The following is a 20,087-nucleotide window of genomic DNA, read 5'->3' on the forward strand; positions in this document are numbered from 1 at the left end:
AAATTTCATTCACATTTTTCTTGGAATGTCATGACTTCTACTGCCTAAGTATACAGAAATACTTTCTAATGGTTTTTCAGTATTTGCATTTTATATTTTTTACTCTTTAACTCGGTACCCCATATACAATTCTTTTGGATGAAGGAGACAGGAAGTTATAGACTGCTACAATTCATCATCTGTTTTGTTACATCCTTGTGTCTGTTTATTGTTAGCTCATAGTACAGTTCATGAATATTCAGTTAAGGGTGGGGCACGAGATCAGTGTTTACCGTCTAACAGTCATGTTCCTTTAAGGCTCATGGGTAGCAGGTACCGATGCTACTACATACATCGTATGATCCAGAAATGGCTGCTTGGTCCCTCCCAGAGGAGGAGAATTTAAAATGTTAATGAGATTATAATGGGGAAAGTTCACTTCAGACCAGATTGCTAGATCTGGCTCCAGCTAGCTTGCTTGTGAGAACTTTCTGTGTTTAGGCTCTTCCCGACACTTTACATCTGCAAACACTTCAACAGATAATGTTAGTTTTTATCAGATGCTCTGTACCCCTTTCTTTTCCTAGTTCCCTTGTCACAGTGTCTGTGTCTGTGTACCTATTTGGCAAAACTACATCAGACTCCAGTTGTCAACAAAGATCAAAACGGAGAGACTGATTACTGCATACGGTGAGGTGACTTTCAGTTGTGTGTTTTTGTAAAGAAGGATCACAGCACGAGGATTCCCCTCCCAGCACTACCTTTCAACGCAAACGTCCCTGCAGAGGACGAATTCTGTCTGGCATTCTGCTCAGACACCTAAACTCAGGGGGCTGTCACTCAGACACAAGGGGGCGAGTCTTGCGAACTGTCCAATCAGAGGCGGCTCTGGGGCAGGTGGGTGGGGCGAAGCGCCAACCCCCGGAAGTTGCTGCTGCTCCAGCCGCGCTGTGGATCGTGTCTCCTCGCCATTAAAGGCTCTACGTGGCTGTGTCGCCACTTCTCTCGCCTTGTGACCTGTACCGACCTCGGGAGTCTTAGGAAGGTAGCCAGGGGACCCAGGAGACCTAGAAATGGTGAGTGTGCGGCCCCGGGGTGAGGAAGCGGGGGGAGGGGCTGGTCGGAAGCGGCGGGGCGGGCCCGGCCTCTCGCAGTCCCCTCCCGGGTCTGCGGCCCCGAGTCCGCGGTGGCGCCGCTCGGCCCTCAGGCCCCTCCAGCCGCAGCGTGGGGGCGGGGCCGGCAGCTGGGCCCCGGGCGTCCTGTGGTCCCTGCGCGCGGCGACTTGGGCCGGAGCGTCTCTGGGCCGCTGTGCGCCCGCAGCCCCGCGTGTCCCAGACGGTGCGGGGCCTGCGGGAGGGTCCTCAGGACAATCGGGCCTCGGTCTCCGGGGTCCGTGCGCGAGAGGAGCTGTGGCGTCCCTAGTCCCTCTTTTCTTACCAGATGGCACCCGTTTTCTCCTGAATTTTCCATATATTTGGGGAGCGGAGTCTCAAATCCAGGACCCTGTCCCCCGAGTCTCGATCTTCCTAGTACTGACAATAAATCCCTGAATTTCCAGTCTCTCCCCGAATTCCCAAATGCCAACTTCCTGCCCGCGACTCACAGCATTATTATCAACTATTTGGCCTCCTTGTTGGATTTGAAGCAGATTCAGTGTTTTAATTGTTTTCTCACCGTTAATGGAGGGCTGTTTTTAAAAGATTTGTTTTGTGTGTGTGGATATTTTCCATGAGTGAAAAGCAGCCTATAACCACCTGGAACTACGTTGTATGAAATCCTCCTGCGTCTCCCCAGGATCTTTCTGGGCGCAGACAGCCTGTGGGAAATCCTCTGGGTACAGGTTCCTCATGAGAAACTTTCCTGGATGATCTGTTCTGTCAGCACTGTCCCTACCTGAGTTAGTCACCTTTAAAATATTCGTTCACTTTATTATAGTCTCAATTTCTCAATGAATAAAAATGTATTTAACCAACAGGACTTGAAACACAATGTAAAATATCTCCAAAGAGTCAATAAAGGTGAATTTCAGGAGAAATAAAATATTCCGGTTTTACGTTGCAAGTGCTAAACTTTCTTTCACCTTTTTTCTCCCATCGTGGATTGTAATATTCTTAAGTCTGTTCTTTTATTTTGGGTGAGTTCAAATGGATTTCCATGGCTTAGACTTGCAGACCTGCAGTGTTCAAGTAGGATTAATAGTTTATAAAAAAATTTCTTCTCTTGGAAATAATACGATATTATCATTCTTTTTCCAGAACGTGATATATTCTTGTGGGGTTTCTTGTTGATTTAGCAAATTGCTGTACCATTTTCTTCCCTCATTTCCACATAAAGACTGATTTGAGTGTTTTCACTGGGTTGTTCAAACACTGGGTTTGTGTATTTAAAATATCAGTGATGGTCCAAAAAGTCTCCAGTGGGGACAGAGGCCTGAGGGCAGTGAGTCTAAGCTAAGGCCTCCTTGGACCTGCAGAGGGAAGGCCTTGCAGGCCCAGTTGTCCTTCCTGGGGAACCTCCCCCTGCAGGTGTCCTACTGCTCACACCCCCATGGAAGGAGCCTTTATCCTGAGAGCCCTGGAAAGCTGGGGGTGCACGTGCTCATGGGGTGGGGAGTGATGCCCTTTCTGAGGTTGTAGCTGTGGTTCCCTTGGGCCTGTTTCTAGACATAATTGGAGTTTTGCATGCACAGTGTGGGTGCACTCAGAGAGTAACTTGTTTACGTTGAGAAAGTCTGTGAGAGTCAGGAGCTCTGTGTCCTGGATGAGGGCCCATTAATCTGGGGTCCATTTGGGTCAGAACCTTAAACTGAATGCAGCTGAGTTTCCTGACTGTGAGAATGGAGCCTGAGAGAGTGAGCATGTGCACTGTTCCCTGGGGGGAGGAGGGTGTGTGGGGCTCCCAGAGCTCCTTCCTGTGGCTGCTCAGGTGCCCTCCCCTCCTTCTCCAGGGACTGACCCCCTCCAGGGCTCTGTCTCCACCAGGAGAGTCAGGAACGTGGAACCTTCTGACCGTGGCTTTCCTTCTGTCCTGTCGGGGGCAGGCTGCTCATCTGAGCTGATTCCAGTGTTTGTGTTTCTTTCCTTTGGATTCCTTTATCGATGGACTAGTGCAGCCCTTTGGCTCTAGTTTCCCTTAGCACTCGGGCCCTGAGACTGTAAGTTGATGGAGAGATAGGATGTGAGGAAAGCAAGAAAATCGTTTCATTTTTGTGTCAGTTTTTCTATGTGCGTGTCTCTAGAGAACATAGAAAGTAAAGAGCTAAAGCAATTGAGATTCTATTTTAATTGGTGTGAGGAAAACTTCTGAAAGCTTCTGTAAACCTTTGAAAATCCAATACAGTTAAGGGTTTAGACTCAAACCCTGATTGCATTATAGTGTATAATATACTATACTCCTGAAAATACCCCACTGTCAGCTAAAGGGGGAGGAGAAACTAGGATGCAGCATGTCCTTGTAGTTAGAAAGAGATTTGAAAATTTTGTTTTGTATGGTTTACACTTTTGTAACTGTTAGTTTTTAAAGGAATTAAATCTTAGAATGGTGTCCTATGTACAAGAGTTAAAATTAAAGAATATAAATTTCTTTGTTTATTTGAAATAAATCTATAAGACGGCAAAGTGCCAACCTATCCTGGTCCTTTCCAGCACTGCTTCTCAAGTCACCCCGAATACACAATTTTGATTGTTTTTGAGCCTCTGTTAATGTTTCTTTATATAAATCAATTGAGAATGCATATTTTTCTTACCTACTTTGTCGTTGTAGTAAGCAGTCAGATTTGACATTTTTGGGTGACTTCTCACAGCTTAAGCCTCAGCCACCCTGTTCCTCTTGTGCCCCCACCTGGACAAGCTGAGGAGGAAGCCTGCGTGCTCTCTCTTCTCGAGCAGGCAGGAGATTCCCACCACCCCAGCCCCTGTCTGTGTGCAGAGCTCTTGCCCCGGCCCCACCCCCAGGCCCACTGAAGCCCCAGGCCAGGCTCCATTCCTTGCTTTCTGAGCCCTGTCAGAGCTGCTTGAGAGGCCGGCCCTGCCCTCCCCTCAGACCTCTATGATGTGAGTCCTAAGCCTTGTCCTACCCTGTGTGTGTGTGTTTTGTGCCACCCTGGCATCAGTCTCAACAAGTGAACCACCCCTCTGCAGGGACCATAACAGTTGGCGCCCTGAGCAGCATGTCCAGACATGACCCCACCCGTGGGTCTGTCTTCTGCTCTGACTTGCTCCCCTGCTCTGCTGCCTGGTGGCACATGCACTGTGGGCTGCTGCTTGCTGGGGAGTTGGTGCTGTGAGCTGTGCTGCCCCGTGTTGCATTGTTGACCCGCCAACCTCAGTTCTAGGTTCAGCTGACCAGAGTGGGCAGTTTCAAGAATTTATAGGCATTTCAGAGGAGGATTATGGGATTGAGGCCTCCTTAAATGAGTCCTGGGTCAATGTCTCTGCTAGGATTTATCTGTGTGTTAGAGTGAAGCTGTGACAGGAGCTAGGTTGGCCTGACATACCTCCGAGATGGTGGTGCCACAGGGGGGGACTATACCCTTTGCCAGAGGTGGGTCCATCACTCCTGAAAAGAGCTGTCATTTGAAAGAAAAGGGAGAGGGGGAGAGACAGGCAGTAGGTGGCAGGTTGAGTCCACACTCCTAACACCAGAGGGCTCCCCAGGCCCCTTCAGTACCTCTGCTGCTGCTGCCGCTGCCTCTACTGCCACAAAGACCCTGACCTTCAGGGTTATAGGGAATAACACCCATGGGACCCCTGTGGCACAAGGGATTAGTTCAAACCTGACTTAAGCTCAGATTTTAACCCTATAAAGCAACCAGTTGTCATGGGGAGGCTTCTAACCCCGATGGTACTGCCTTGAGGCTCTTGGGTGGAAACAAATTATCAATACCAGGGTAGAGAAGGCACTCCCTCCCCTGAAGTGTATTCTGTGAGGAAGAAAACAAAACAGGAAAGATCAGGAGGAAGCAAACAGTAGATAAAATCCTGAAACAAGGTCCACACTTTGACCCAATTGGAAATCGAGAATATACTAAGAGAGTTTACACAGCAAAACAAACGGAGGTGCACTGCTTGGCTTATGGGCCTGTACAACATAGGTTCTGAATTAATTTTGCTCTCTGATGTAGTGCACTAATTCAGAAACCTTCAAGCAGTTAGTCAATACTAGGTGTCAAGTTACACTTATACCTGGGATCCCAGTAAATTTAAGGAAGGTGCCCCTGATGATCTTAGGGGTGTTAATGAATATAATGTGGAGGACAAGTAGGACAAATGTTTCATCTTTAGTCATCAGAACTATGGTCTTGCCTAAGTTCTCCGTGGTTATAATACCCATTGTCCTAAAATATCCCATAGTGAGCTGGGAAGCTCTGATCCAATGAGCAAGAATTAAAATTGAATGTAGTCTTTTCCACTTACAAATTGGCTTGATGGAGCTGGCCTGGTGGCACAGCGGTTAAGTTCGCACATTCTGCTTCTGTAGCCCAGGGTTTGCTGGTTCGGATCCTGGGTGCACACATGTCACCGCTTGGCAAGCCATGCTGTGGTAGGCATCCCACGTATAAAGTAGAGGAAGATGGGCACGGATGTTAGCTCAGGGCCAGTCTTCCTCAGAAAAAAGAGGAGGATTTGCAGCAGATGTTAGCTCAGGGCTAATTTCCTCAAAAAAAAAATTGACTTGACAAGTTGGGACTCCAGTGACCTTACTCCACAAATCAAGTAGTGAATATGGCCCAGTGTAAATTATCCAGGGCTTTGAAGGATTGAAAGCTGTATAGAAAATCTAGTTAATAAAGGGTTGATTATTCCCAGTGCTTTTTTTTTTCTTTTTGAGAAAGATTAGCCCTGAGCTAACATCTGCTGCCAATCCTCCTCTTTTTGTTGAGGAAGCCTGGCCCTGAGCTAACATCCGTGCCCATCTTCCTTTACTTTATATGTGGGACGCCTACCACAGCATGGCTTTTGCCAAGCAGTGCCATGTCCGCACCCAGGATCCGAACCGGCAAACCCCGGGCTGCCAAGAAGTGGAATGTGTGACCTTAACCGCTGCGAAACCGGGCCGGCGCCCCCCCAGTGCTTCTTTTAACAGCCTAATTTGTCCTGTTATTAAACTTGGAAACAGTGGATGACACCTCAGAGTGGTTTACCTCAACTTCAGACTGCTGTTGCACAGCACAGACCTCTATACCACCTCCCCACATTATGGGAATTACTGACCACAACCAACCAGCAATTGATAAGTATCCTGCTCTCACAGTTTTGGCTAACCTTGTTCTGTCCAGTCCTGTGTCCACAGCCTCTCAGCTGCACTTGGCCTTCCCCTCTGAAGGGACAGGATCCCCCTTTACTGGGTTATCCTCATGGATCTTCCACAGCTGTGCCCTCCTGTAGTCGTTGCGGGTGGGGTCTGAACTGGTTTCTCCAAGAAGTCAGGTTTGACATTACCTTGATGACATCTCCTCTGAGGACATTCAGAACATACAAATATTGAAAAAAGCTCACTAAAAGTGGATGCGACATTGCCAAGCATATAATATGAGGCCCTGACAACTTTGTTAAATTTCTGGAAATTATTTGATAGTCTGAGACCCGCTCCTTCTCTGGCACCATGAAGAGATAGCTGTTATTTCCCTCAGCACCCACTACATCTACTAGGTTCTCTTGATGTTTGGGAGGCAGTATGTTCCTTGTTTACAAGTTTCCCTTGACCCCATTTGTGCTGTTACCTGCAAGTTTGCCACTTTGAATGGGCATCCCCAGTTCAAAAGTCTGGAGACTCTTCAAATTGTCGTACAACCCACACTCCTTTAGTGGCATCAGAGACTCCTTCACTACAGAGGCCTCAGTGACCTTCTGTCATCCTCCTGGGGTACCCATGGTGGTCTTAAGTTGCCCACAGGCTTCTGATGCAAGAACCTGCCCTAGGCCCCACACTATATGCCATTAGAGCTGCAGTGACCTCTTCTTACAAGACTATTCTGACAGTAGATGGCCCTGAACATGGGACCTTCTATCAGGCAAGTCCATTTTGACTTGGGACCTGGGAAGGGCACTCCAAGAGCTCAGCATGACTCCTGAGACCCCCTGGGGACGTGATGGAGCCAAACCTGAGCCCTCTGGGATATCCTGCCTGCAGGAGGGGTGGTTGACCCTGTCCTCAGTCTCTTGCCAGGTGCCATGATGTTGAAGGAGGTCACCCCTTTCCCAGATCCTCAGGCTCCCTGGAGACATCGTTAGGATTCCCTGACAGAAAAGCAATGGGAGTTCGTAGACTTTAGGGATGACATTGCCACATTTGTACATGATGGAGCTCAGGCAGAGTTTCTGCTTTTTATATCTAAAATGGGACATCTCTGATGAAGGACTGGACTCAGGTGTCATTACATCAATCAGTCATCTTAACACCAACCAAAAACCGGCTCCAGCTGCAGACATCACAGACTTTGTGGTAAAAGAACTCCAGGGGTCTCTTGCCTCACAGTTACCCACAATAGAAATCAAAGGAACACTTGTCTCTACACGTACGCAGGCCACACGCAAAACTTCACCAGGACACTTTTTGTCCATGTGGCAATTCAGACACTCATTTCACTTCTCAGAATACACATCGCTGCGCTCTAAACAGGGCATTCAGTGGAAGTTTCTCCTCTCTTCCAAGTCACAGGGTGCAGGCCTCAAAGAACAGCATTATGGCTTATTGAAATAAGGTCAAATTAAGAGAATGAAAGATGGTCTGTTTCTGTCATCAGTTAGTCAACAGGGGTGAATATTAATGCACCTCTCTTTACCTTTGTCTGACCTAGTAGACTTTACTTTTTTTTAAGAGCTGCTTTAGGTTTACAGAAAACTTGTTTGAAAAGTACAGAGATTTCCCACATAATGCCTCTGCCTCCACACAGTTTGCCCTGTATTTTATATCTCATATTACTGTGGTACATTTGTTACATTTGATGAGCCAATTTGATGCGTGAAAGCTCATAGTTTACACTAGTGTTGACAGTTATACAATCTCTGGGCTTTGGCTAACGTCAAATGACTCGTCTCCATCATTTCTGTATCATTTGGAATTCTTGCACTGTCCTAAAAATCTCCTGTGCTCCCCTTATTCATTCATCCCTTCCTTCCACACCCAACTCCCTGGCAACCAATGAGCTTTCATTGTCATGTACTTGCATTTTTTTCCAGGATGTCATATGCTGGGAATAATACAGTGTGTAGCCTTGTCATATTGGCTTCTTTCCCTTAGCAATATGATTGCAAAGTTTCTCCACGTCTTGTTCACTTAGTAACCTCATTTCTATTTATCGCCGAAGAATGCTTCATCCTGTTGATGTACCAGTGGTTTATCCATTCACCTGTTGAAATTGTCTTGGTTGCATCTTGACCATTATGCATAAAGCTCATATCAACTTTCAAGTGTAGGAATTTTGTGAAGATGAGTTTTCAACTCGTTTGGGTAAGTGTGAAGAGCGTGTTTGCTGCATCATATGTGTAGGCTTAGTTTTAAGAAGTTGCCTTTCTTCTGAAGTGGGCATACCAATTTCCATTGCCACCAGCAGTGAATGAGGGTTCCTGTTCCTTGCCATCTTCACCATCATTTGGTGTTCTCAGTGTTTTAAATTTCAGCTGTTGTAATAGTGTCTGCTGACATTTCGTTCTTCTTGTAGTCGCAAATTCATAGTGACATATGATTTTGACCATGTTTTCATGTGGTAATTTACCATCTGCATGTCATTGCTGAAGTGATTGTTCAAATCTTTTTCTCATTTTTCACTGGCTTGTTTGTCTTCTTTTTGTTTTGGGTACCAGTCCTTTATCAGATAAGTGATTTTCAAAGATTTTCTGACAGTTTGTCACTTCTGCTTTTCTTCTCAACACTATGTTTCACAAAGTGGAAGCTTTTCATTTCAATGAAGTCAAACTTATTTTTTTCTGTCTTGGATCTTATTTTTGGCGTTGTATCTAAAAATTAATCTCGAAACTCAAGGTCATCTAGATTTTCTCTTGTTTTATCTTTTAGGAGTTTTGTAGTTTTACATTTTATACTAGGATCTGTGATTCATTTTGAATTAATTTTTCTGAAAAATGTGAAGTCTGTCTAGAATCTTTTTCTTGCATGTGGAAGGCTAATTTTTCTGGCAGTATTTGTTGAAAAGACTATGTTTTCCCATTGAATTGTCTTTGGTCCTTTGTCAAACGTGTTAACCATATTTGTATGGCTCTATACAATCTATATTAACGTTTTATCTTTCAACCTCCTCTACAGTTTTCTTAGTTCAAGGGGTTTTCTTTGTTATTGAGGATTCTCTGAGATTTTCTCCGTAGACCATCCTGTGCCACAAGAACAGTTTTATTTCCTACTTCCTGTCTATGTACCTTTTATTTCCTTTTCCTGTCTAATTGCATTAACTAAGAATTCCAGTCCTAGTTTGACTGGGAGTGGTGAGAGGAGACATCCTTGCCTTCTTTTTGATGTTATCAGAAAACATCTAGTTCTTTCAGTGTAGTCCACTATTATTAAATGAGAGCCTAGTAAATGTAGAGATGGGTGTGGGCAGCGGGGAAGCATTCTCTATTCTGATGTTTTGGTCTCAATATTTAGTGAGCCTGTGTCCCTGGTGTTGACCTTCTGTTATACAGAATGAAAGATATTTGGTATACATCGTCAGTTCCTAGCAAAAACCTCTTGAAGCCCTTGGAATTCCTTGCATGATAAGAGTGATAGTCCTCCTAGACGGCTTAAGGTTGGGGGTTGGATGCCAGAAACACCAAGCCTTGATTAGAACCTTGGAATTTTCAGCCCCAGCTCACAGCATGTGTGGAGAGGAGAGGGGCTGGAGACTGAGTGCATGATTTAATAAATTGTGCCCATGTAATGAAACCTCTATTGGAACCCTTACAGACAGAATTCAGAGAGTTTCTGGGTTGGTGAACACATGCAGGTGCTGGGAGGGTGGAGTGTCCAGAGAGGACGTGGAATCTCTGCAGCCCCCTCCACTCCCCTCACCCATACCACTGCCCTACTTTGCCCTATGCAACTCTGCCTTTTGTCTATTCCTGAGTTGTATCTTTTATAGTAAACCAATAATAATGAAGTACTTGGCTGAAGTCTCAAAATCATGTAAGTAAATTACGAAATGTAATCAGATGTTGAGACAATCTATGAATTTGAAGATTTATGAGTAAAACTGTTGGCAGCCCAGGCACCCCATTTTTGGTTGACATCTGAAGAAAGGGCAGTTTGTGGGACTGAACTTTTAACCTGTGGAGTCTGACGTGCACTCTGGGTGGTAAGTGTTAGGATTGAATTGAACTGATGGATGCCTCTTTGGTGATGTAGAGTTGGAGAAGTGTCATTGGAACAGACACCAAATACTTGGTGTCAGGAGGGGGAAAATCCTATCATTCTCACAAGTCCCCCACCTTTGAGAGCAGAAAAGGCTGGAAGAGACTCTAGTTGGCTCTTTCTCTCCCCCGGGTCAGTTAGGCTCTGGGAAAATCCCAGCCCTGTGAAATAGACTGCTTTTAGGGCATGCCTTGTTAAAAACAGTATATTTGGGGTTTGTTTGTAAATGGCTAATTCTTTGTCTCTGTTTCTAATATAGAGACAGTGGTTTACCCTGTGACCTCACTTCTCTGACGGAAGAGTTGTTGATTACAAGTTTCTTGGCTTTTTTATTCTGAGGACTCGAATCTGGCTTCTGAGCTCTGTGTATTACAGACCAGAGACCATGATTCTCTGACTCCTTTTTTGCCAGTTTCATTGAGAAAAAATTGATACACATGACCGTATAAATTTAAGGTGTGAAACATGATGGTTTGATTTATACATATTGTGAAATGATTACCACAGTACGTCAGCTAACATCCTTCTTCTTGTTTAGGTACAAAAAAGAAAGAAAGAAGAAAAGAATAATCTCTGTGATAAAAAATCTTAAGATTTACTCTCTTAACAGCTTTCCTATGTATCATTCAGGAGTGTTAGCTATAGTTATCATGTCGTACATTACATCCCTAGTACTTATTTATTATATAACTGGAAGTTTGTACCTTTTGACCACCTTCCTCCAGTTGCCTCCCCTCCACCTCTGATAATCAAAGGCTGATCTCTTTTATGTGAGTTTACTTTTGTTTTTTATAGATTCCACTTAAAAGTGAGATCATAAAGTATTTGTCTGTTTCACTTAGCATAGTGCCTTCAAGTTTCATCTATGTTTTCACAAATGGTAGAATTCCTTGTTTTTTGTGGCTAAATAGTACTCCACATCTGTGCATATATACCACACTTCTGTATCCATTCATCCACTAATGAATGTGTATCTTCTCCATGGCAGGTAGAGGCCTCAGTGAATGAGGATGCCCTCATCGATCATTGTCTTCCCACCATCTACTACATCTTAAACACTGTTGGAGGAACTGCTTGGGTGTGGATGTAAACAATGGACAGCAATACTGAAAGTCCTGCATTCCCCTAGGAATGCAATGGTTCCCCATAAAGATAAAGGCATAGACAGGGTTCATCTTCATTTTAGCCAGGGTTAAACATTTTGCTGCATGTGCTATTTGACCACGATCCAGATACATGGCTGTTTGGAACTCTAGAATTCCATTGCTTTGGGCCACGGGTGTTTATGATATTTATGTTTCTGTTTAGCATCACTTGAAAGGATTTGAAATTATCTTTTGGTTCAGCATATCATTTTGCTGCTATTCAGACTGAGTGACACAATTTGTACACTATGAAACCTTCAGGTTTCTCTCAGTTTGAGGAAGGGTTCAGGTCATCTGCACAGTTGTAGCCTGTCATGGGTTTTCCTAGGAGTAGAGTGATATCTGAGCAAGTTCAGTGTGATTTCCTGGTTAAAATGTTTAAAAAAGCTATGAATGTTTAGAAGGTAATGATCCAAGCAATGGCTGAGGTGAGCTGTAGACAGACACACAGAATCATTTTGAGTAATATCCTGTGTGGTGGCAAAGGAAGTAAATTTAACATTCTCAACCTGGAAAATTTTCTATGCCTTTTTATAAGAGGTGCAGCAGGGGCCGGCCGCATGGCAAGTCGTTGAGCTCGCGCAGTCCGCTTTGGCACCCCGGGGTTTCACTGGTTCGGATCCTGGGCGTGGACATGGCACTGCTCCTCAGGCCATGCTGAGGTGGTATCCCACATGCCACAACTAGAAGGACCCACAACTAAAAATATACAGCTATGTGCTGGGGGAACTTGGGGAGAAAAATCAGGAAAAAAAAGATTGGCAACAGTTGTTAACTCAGGTGCCAATCTTTAAAAAAAAGAAGAAAGGAGCAGCAGGGAGATATTTTTCAGTTATGCGCAAAGCCCATTTTTATAGTTTTTAGGGATCATTTCCATATGTTTACATTTCCAGGAGGTGTTATGGAAGATGGGGTAAAACTTGACCGCTTTTTTTCATTAAACAACAACAGAAACCAAACTTGTTCCCCTTTTTTTTCAGTGCACATTTGTTTCCCTAGCAGTATAGAGATTATGTGATTTTGTGATTATTAGTATCTCATTTTGAACCCCTGTCCCCGTCCTTCCTCCCATAATACAGATGAAGAAAGTTAAGCACAGGGTCTTAACCAAATTCACACAGCTTATAACAGAGCAATCCCTTTGTTTTGAAGGCATAATGGGCAATGCCAAAAATTTTAAACTCACAAGAAACACTGCAAAGTTTGTATAATTATGCACTTTTACAAAAGTGGCATCAGAATTTCCAAACAGGACCCATAAGGCAACATGGTGTTCCACTTCAGTGACATTCTGGAAAAGACAAATGTATAGGAAAATAAAACAGATCAATTCTTAAGGGCGGGAGGGTTCAGTACAAATGTCCATGAGAGTGTGCCTTTGGGGTGATGGAGTGTTCTCTGTCCTGATGATAGTGTAACTATACATTTGTGAAAACTCACAGCTACTCTTAAACTAGTATGTGTATATACAAAAAACAATTAATAGAAAACAACACAGAGATGTTCACATGCTAGGAGAATGTGAAACTCTCCTGAACTTTGCTACATGTGCAACACTTCCTTCCACCTCCTTGGGTTCCTTCTGAGGAAGAAGTGGAAGGACTGGGGAAGAAGGACATCGGCCACTATAGACTGTTCCTGGCACCCAGTCTGAATTAGAAAACTCCTTCTAGGGCTACACCTGCCCTCATGTCATTCACATAACTGGTGAGAAAGTGATAGGGCTCCCGGCCTCCATCTTTGAGTTGACACCAGGTTTCTTGGGTCATATCCTGGGAATGCGGTGGTCTGAGTCATAAAGGTGCATCTGATACATCTCCACGTGGGATCTGCCTGGGCGCATCCTAATCTAACCCTTGGGCATCAACATCCTGTCTTCCCAGAGCTGGTCTTGAGGCCATTTCCAGCTCTTAAGTTTCCCATTTCAAGACTTCTGTGTAGCTTTTTGCTGGGAAACATTTTAAATGCAACACCTGTTGCACTCTGGGTATTTACTCTGTTGTGTTGACCTTAAAAAACAAGAGTTATCTTACTAGTCAAATGAGTTTATTCAGGAATAACAGAGGAAGTACAATTTAGTATATGCAAATAATGGGGAACCACAGGCAAGTAGGGAGAACAGAACAAACAGGCTTGCTTTTATTATTTTTTATTTATTTATTTTTTTATTGAGTTAATGATAGGTTACAATCTTGTGAAATTTCAGTTGTACATTAATGTTTGTCATTCGTGTTGTAGGTGCACCACTTCACCCTTTGTGCCCACCCCCCACCCCACCTTTCCCCTGGTATCCACTAAACTGTTCTCTTAGTCCACATTTTTAAATTTCTCATATGAGTGGAGTCATACACAGATTATCCTTCTCTAGCTGGCTTATTTCACTTATCATAATTCCCTCAAGGTCCATCCATGTTATTGCAAATGGAATGATTTTGTTCTGTTTCGCAGCTGAGTAGTATTCCATTGTATATATGTACCACAACTTCTTTATGCATTCATCTGTTGACGGGCACTTAGGTTGCTTCCATGTCTTGGCTATTGTAAATAATGTTGCAGTGAACGTTGGGGTACATAGGACTTTTGGGATTGCTGACTTCAAGCTCTTTGGATAGATACCCAGTAGCGGGATGGCTGGATCGTATGGTAGTTCTATTTTTAATTTTTTGAGGCATCTCCATACTGTTTTCCATAGTGGCTGCACCAGTTTGCATTCCCACCAGCAGTGTATGAGGGTTCAGTTTTCTCCACAACCTCTCCAATATTTGTTACTATTAGTTTTAGATATTTTTGTCATTCTGACGGGTGTAAGGTGATATCTTAGTGTAGTTTTGATTTGCATTTCCCTGATGATCAGCTATGATGAGCATCTTTTCATGTGCCTATTGGCCATCTAGACGGGCTTGCTTTTAAAGAGGAAAGGAGCATGCTGGAAGGGGCTCCTTGGAACAGAAGTCCATTGAAGAAGAGTGAGAGTTCAGGGTAATGACAGTGGCTGAGTGTGGTGGTTTCTCATTGGCTGGGCTGTTGCTGGGCAAGGAGAAATTCTTCCTTCCTCCTCCTAGGGTCTGTGAAGTAAGGTGCTTCCTGTTGGGGAATGGGAGGGACACTTTTTCCTGTTTGGAGTCTGCAAGTTATGGGGAGGAGTAGTGCATGAGAGCTCCCCCTTCAGGGCTCCCTGACTCCATTTTACATGAGATTGCCTGTATTTGTTTTCACATTTGCAGCCCCAGGTGACTGCGAGGTGAGGACAATGGCAGAACCCAGAATTCATGTCATGAGGCACAGGCCCCTGGAACACAATACTCCCCACTGTCACATAGCCATCCCTTCCGCACCAACAAGCACAGTTTCACAATAGTCTCAATACCACCAATAGTGTCACAAAGAGTTGCCCTCCCTTGTCCTAGCTCTGGGAGTCCCTCAGGTACCTGACTGTACCTAAATCACTGTCCCTGAGATCTCTGGCACATTCCACCCTGTGGTTTCAGTGGCTCCTGCACTGACCATGCCCAGCTCCCTCACCTTAGAACCCCACTCCAGAGTGAGTTTGGAGCCCACCCACCAAGGCCAGTGCTTACTTTTTCTATATCAGGACTCACCCAGCAGACTTCCAGCTCTAAGCCCTGTGGGAAATGGTGATCTCAGCACACCATCTGCAGTTGTGGGGCCCCATCCCTAATTATCACTCCTAGAATGCGGCAGGCCCCATGCCAAAGGAAGTGGCTGAAAATGGCAGGGAATTCCTCCTTTCCTGACCCACACAGGCAGAGGTGATGCCCTCCCTTTGTAGGAGGCTAGGCCCACCATTTCTTGAAGGGAAGAGGGAGAAACTAGCCAAGCCATGTCCCAACCTGGTCTTGGAAGAATTTCCAGTGCTTTCCTGGGTCCTCAAGGTGATGTCTCCATGGCTGGGAGAATTGGGATCTGAGGTCCCAGAGCCTCCATCCCCCCAACGAGTGAACATTCCAAGGTGTGGAAGTGATCAAAACCTCAGTGAGGATGGGCAATGGGGCTGACTTGTGCCACATCTGCACACAGGTGAGACCTCAGGGGGTAATGGATCCCAGACTGTGGGGGACACGGTGGCCAGGTGAGGATGCACAGAGCTTTGTTGTCTGCACTGAGCTTCCACTGGGAAAGCAAAGTGAGGAAGGGGCACATGGTGAGGGGCGCGTTTCTGGAAGTGATCATAGCAGCGAGAGGGGCTGGGACACGGTGATCACTGCAGCCATTGTGGGCCCTGACTCTCCCTCTTCAGGGCCTGGGTTGTGTCTCTGGAACATTATCTCTGAGGCTTTGTGACTTCAAGTGTCAGTGTGTGGGTGTGTGCACATGTGTGTCCAGTGAGAAAACCTGTGTGATTTTGTCTGTCTGGGGGGCTGTGTGTGTATGTCCTTAAAATCTGGAATGCTGTTATGTCATTTGGTGCCTAACTGCCCTGGTAGCACCTCCTCACCGTGTTGAATTGAACTGACACGAGCAGACAAATCCTTGTCTCCTTTCTGATTGTATTCATCGTGTGTTTTATTATCAGTTTCTTAAGATGTTTTGACATCTCCGGGGGCCTCTCAGACATAGGGAGACCGTGCCCCTCCCAGGGGCACCTCATTCCACGTTGGTGGTGGACAGCTTGTCTGGAGCAGGCCTCTAATGTGCATACTGCCCCATCCAGTGCCCTGTCCCTACAGACCTCCTTATCTGCCTCTCACACGCCAGACAGTATTCCCTGCCCTAAACCCACCCGGGGCCAGGAACCAGATGACTGAGGACCGTCCCTAGGCCCCAAAGGCTGCTGGGATTGTTCAAAACAGCCAGTCCTGAGCTGCTCACTCTGCCCTGACTCACGTTTCCTGTGGGACCCAAATGAAGGCTGTGACCCAGGTTTGTGTCCCCCTCCTGATTCTGCCTCCTGAGCAGCCCTGATGCAGCCCCTGTGACCCTGCCTACCATGGTGTGCACTAATCTTGGGAAATGTAAGTAATATAAATCTTTCAATGACATTAGCCTGTCCATGTTGTTTTAGTCACCTCCATAAATTAAAATCTCAAGGGTACAAAGCAGACAGTGACCCTAAAGAGAAAGTGTTCAGTGAAGATGGTGGCGCCACCGTGGGAGGACGGAGTGAGGTCTGTGGGAATGTGAGTCCACAGCACAGCTGATTTTCCCAAGGAGCCTGCAGCAGGGGACATGGGGGCTGAGCGAGGAGATGCTCACCTTTGGTCCCCTCACTGAGCTCACAATAGGAAGGCAAAGTGACAAAGGAATAATTCATGGTGAAGAAGTTTCTAGAAGCATTTATAGCAGTGAGAGTGGCTGAAAAATCATGACTCCAGCCACTTTGGGCCCTGACTCTGCCATCAGTCTCCCATTTTGTGTTTTTTGTAGGGATGTCCTGTTTGTACTGTGTGGTGTCAGGAAGGGTGAAATCCCTTCCCCATCTGGAGGGGCTGAGACCCCCTCTTTGGGGTTTGGTTTGGGAGCCAGGAGACACCCCTCTACCAGGTGGGATGGAAGTGAGAACAACACACTTTGTGAAGACCTGGGCCTGTGATGAGGTTTGAGTAAGGTTTCCTTATGAGTGTGTGTGTGTCTGTCTCTCTATGAGCCCTGATATGCAAGATGTACTGGAGTGACAGGCCTTCTGGTAGTTGCTTTGCTCAACAAAGCAGAGCAAGTACCTCAGTTTGCTTTAATGCTGACATTTTATGAGATAAAAAAGAAGATATAAATTAAATTATACCATGTGTCTGGTGATTAGCCCTAAAGAGTGAAGAAAATTGGGGAGGAGTGCTGAAGGCCTGGGCTCTGTGTGTCTGTGAGCCATTACCTCTGAGGGTTTGTGAGTTTGTGTGTCTGTGTCTGTCCTCCTATATGTACCATGACAAAGTCTGTGTAGTTTTGCATATTTGTCTGTGGAGCTTTGTGTGTCTGTCCTTTGAATTCTGGAGTGGTTGATTTTTCCCATGTTCTTGCCTAACTGCCCTGGTAGCACCTTTCTTACCCCGATGGGTAGAACTGGTGAGAGCAGACATCTCTGTCTTCTCTCTGATCTGAGAGAGCAAGCCCGCAGTCCTTCACCATCAAGAGTGACGTCAGCTGTGGGTTCTTCACTGATGCTTTATTTCAGGTTGAGGCAGTTGACTGAGTCATCACAGATTACTGAGTGTTTTCCATGTGAAGGGCTGTTGAGCTTGGTCTAATGCTTGTTTGTATCTATTGAGATGATCCTGTAATTTTTGAGGTTGATTCTATTAATGATTTTCAGATGTGAAACCAACATTTCTCTCCTGGGTTAAATGCCACATGGTCATGGTGTTTAGGTCATTTTACATATTGCTGGATTCACTGTACTAGTATTTTTTGGAGGCTTTTATAAAAAAGTCATTTGATTACTGTATTATAGTGTAATATATAATATAAAATTAATGCTGCATATAGTGTGTATATGTGTATATATATATAGAGGAGAATGTAGAATACAGTTTATATATTTATATATGGTATATTTACTCTATTACCTGTATAGTATAAGTAGCATGTAGTTTAGTATTATACATAATTAGTTTATATAATATATAAGTAGAATAGATTATATAATTAACACATGTATAATTTTGTAGTGGACAGTATAGTGTTATACTTTTAACGAATAGTATTACTGTCTTATCAGTCTCTAGCATAGTGGGTATCATTACCATGTCTGTCCACAGAATTATTCAAATGAGTTGCTCCCATCCTACCGTGGGAACGTAGGGGCACCTCAGTGTCTTGATACCCCAAAGCCTGCCTCCCCCACCCCGTTTGTTTTCTCTGCTTCTGAGTGCAGCTGAGGTGTCAGTATGGGTTTCAGAAATTGTAACTAATTTATCAGCCTGAGGGTTGAAGTGAAGCTCTGCAGTTTGATGTTTAGTACGTGCAGAGACATGTGTGAGCTTCTTATGTATTTGAGTATTTATAAGCAAGATTCCCCCAGAGTGATTTCTCCCAGAAGGGTGATTAGGATAAGGAGTTGATCTTGTTCTTGTAGCCAGGCAGCTCAACCGTTGGCAATTAGCTAAAAGTCTATAAAAATGTGAAAATGAGGTCGACTGTCGACCAGGGAGTTTGACTAATCCTGCTGACCGCTGGGTCCCATCTTTGATCTGGGATGGCCTGGTTAGGGACAGCAGCAGTAGCTCTCCAGTGCTCTCCATCACATGTGCTCGTGGCACACCACCATTGATATGACATAGGTGCAGGATTTATTTTTCATGAACAAGAAAGCAAAGCACATTTCACAATTTAAACCACATGATCTTTTTATATCAAAGGGAAGAAAAATTATGTACTTTAAATTAGAAATCCTGAAAAGACTTACAAGAAGTGAATTACATTGTTATCTCCATGAGCACGTGGAATCTAGATGTCAATGCTAGAATTCATGCTAGGAGCAGCCTTCAGGCACACTTTTAAATCTCAGGCTGAGTTTTTGAGTCTTGGTATTCATGATAAACGTTTCATGATAAAAAAATTTGTAGGGAGGGGTGGGCGGAGCAAAATGGCGGGGTGAGCTGACCCGGGATTCTCTCCCCTCCAAAATACAACAAAAGATTGGAAGAACTGAATTTCAGAGAATAAACATAATGCCAGCTCATTAGAGACCTACAATACCAAGAAGGCGGAGATCATAACCTTGCTTACACCTTCGGAGGCGCCAGAACGGTAGGAGAGAACATCGCTCCCTCCCCTAGAGTCTGCGATCACTGTGGGGTGGGTCGGGAAGGAGCGGGGGAGGGGCCGCGCGAGCGGGGGATCATCCAGGACTCCTGCCGCTGATTCAGTGGAGACCCGCTGACGGGGGGAAAGCTTCCGTCCGCGGGGACCCTATAAATCAAGGGCCTTGGGAGACCAGAGAACAGAACTGATCTGAACCCAGACCGGCGCCTTTGAGTGACAGCCCCTCCCCCCTAACAAAGCCAGTGGGCGCAGCCATCTTGCCCTGAAGGTGGAGAGCTAACACCCCACTCTCGACCCCCATCTAGTGGCGACAGGCTGTAACTGCAACTGAATTCTACCACCATGAGAAAAAACCGCTCCTCTACCATCCAGCAATTTATAAAAGCCCCAGACCAGAAGGAAAACAATAAAAACACAGAATTAAGTCCTGAGGACTTGGAATTAGGTAAACTAAGTGATAATGAATTCAGAGCAGCTATAATAAAAAAACTCAATGAGGTAGAGAGAAAGATAGAGAAACAAGCCGAGTTCTGGAGTTACTTCACAAAAGAGATTGAAATCATAAAGAAGAATCAAACAGAATTACTTGAGATGAAAAACACAATGGACCAGATAAAACAGAATATGGATTCCCTGAATGCCCGTGTAGACAACCTAGAGGAGCAAATCAGCATAATCAAGGACAGACAGGCCGAATGGCGCCAGACAAAGAGAGAGAACTAAGAATTTAAAAAAATGAGGAAAATCTCAGAGAGATAATGGATTCAATGAGGAGTAAGAACATAAGGATCATAGGAATTCCCGAGAATATGGAAAAGGAAAATGGAGCAGAAAGTGTGCTTAACGAAATTATTGAAGAGAACTTCCCAAATCTAGGGATCAACGGAGAAATGTGTGTAGAGGAGG

The 20,087-nt window shown here is 45.0% G+C and overlaps 1 protein-coding gene across 1 annotated transcript in view; it reads left to right on the forward strand.

The window, feature by feature from the left end:
* The first annotated feature begins 921 nt into the window (after nt 1-921).
* LOC124252040 (zinc finger protein 709-like) overlaps nt 922-20,087 on the forward strand; it is a 52,405-nt gene continuing 33,239 nt past the window's right edge. The window contains exon 1 of the mRNA XM_046685139.1: nt 922-1,055. Coding sequence (XP_046541095.1) covers nt 1,053-1,055 — 3 coding nt within the window. The 5' untranslated portion in view covers nt 922-1,052. The remainder of the gene's footprint in view (nt 1,056-20,087) is intronic.

This window comes from Equus quagga, chromosome 14 (assembly GCF_021613505.1).
Source record: "Equus quagga isolate Etosha38 chromosome 14, UCLA_HA_Equagga_1.0, whole genome shotgun sequence".
Lineage (NCBI taxonomy): Eukaryota > Metazoa > Chordata > Mammalia > Perissodactyla > Equidae > Equus > Equus quagga.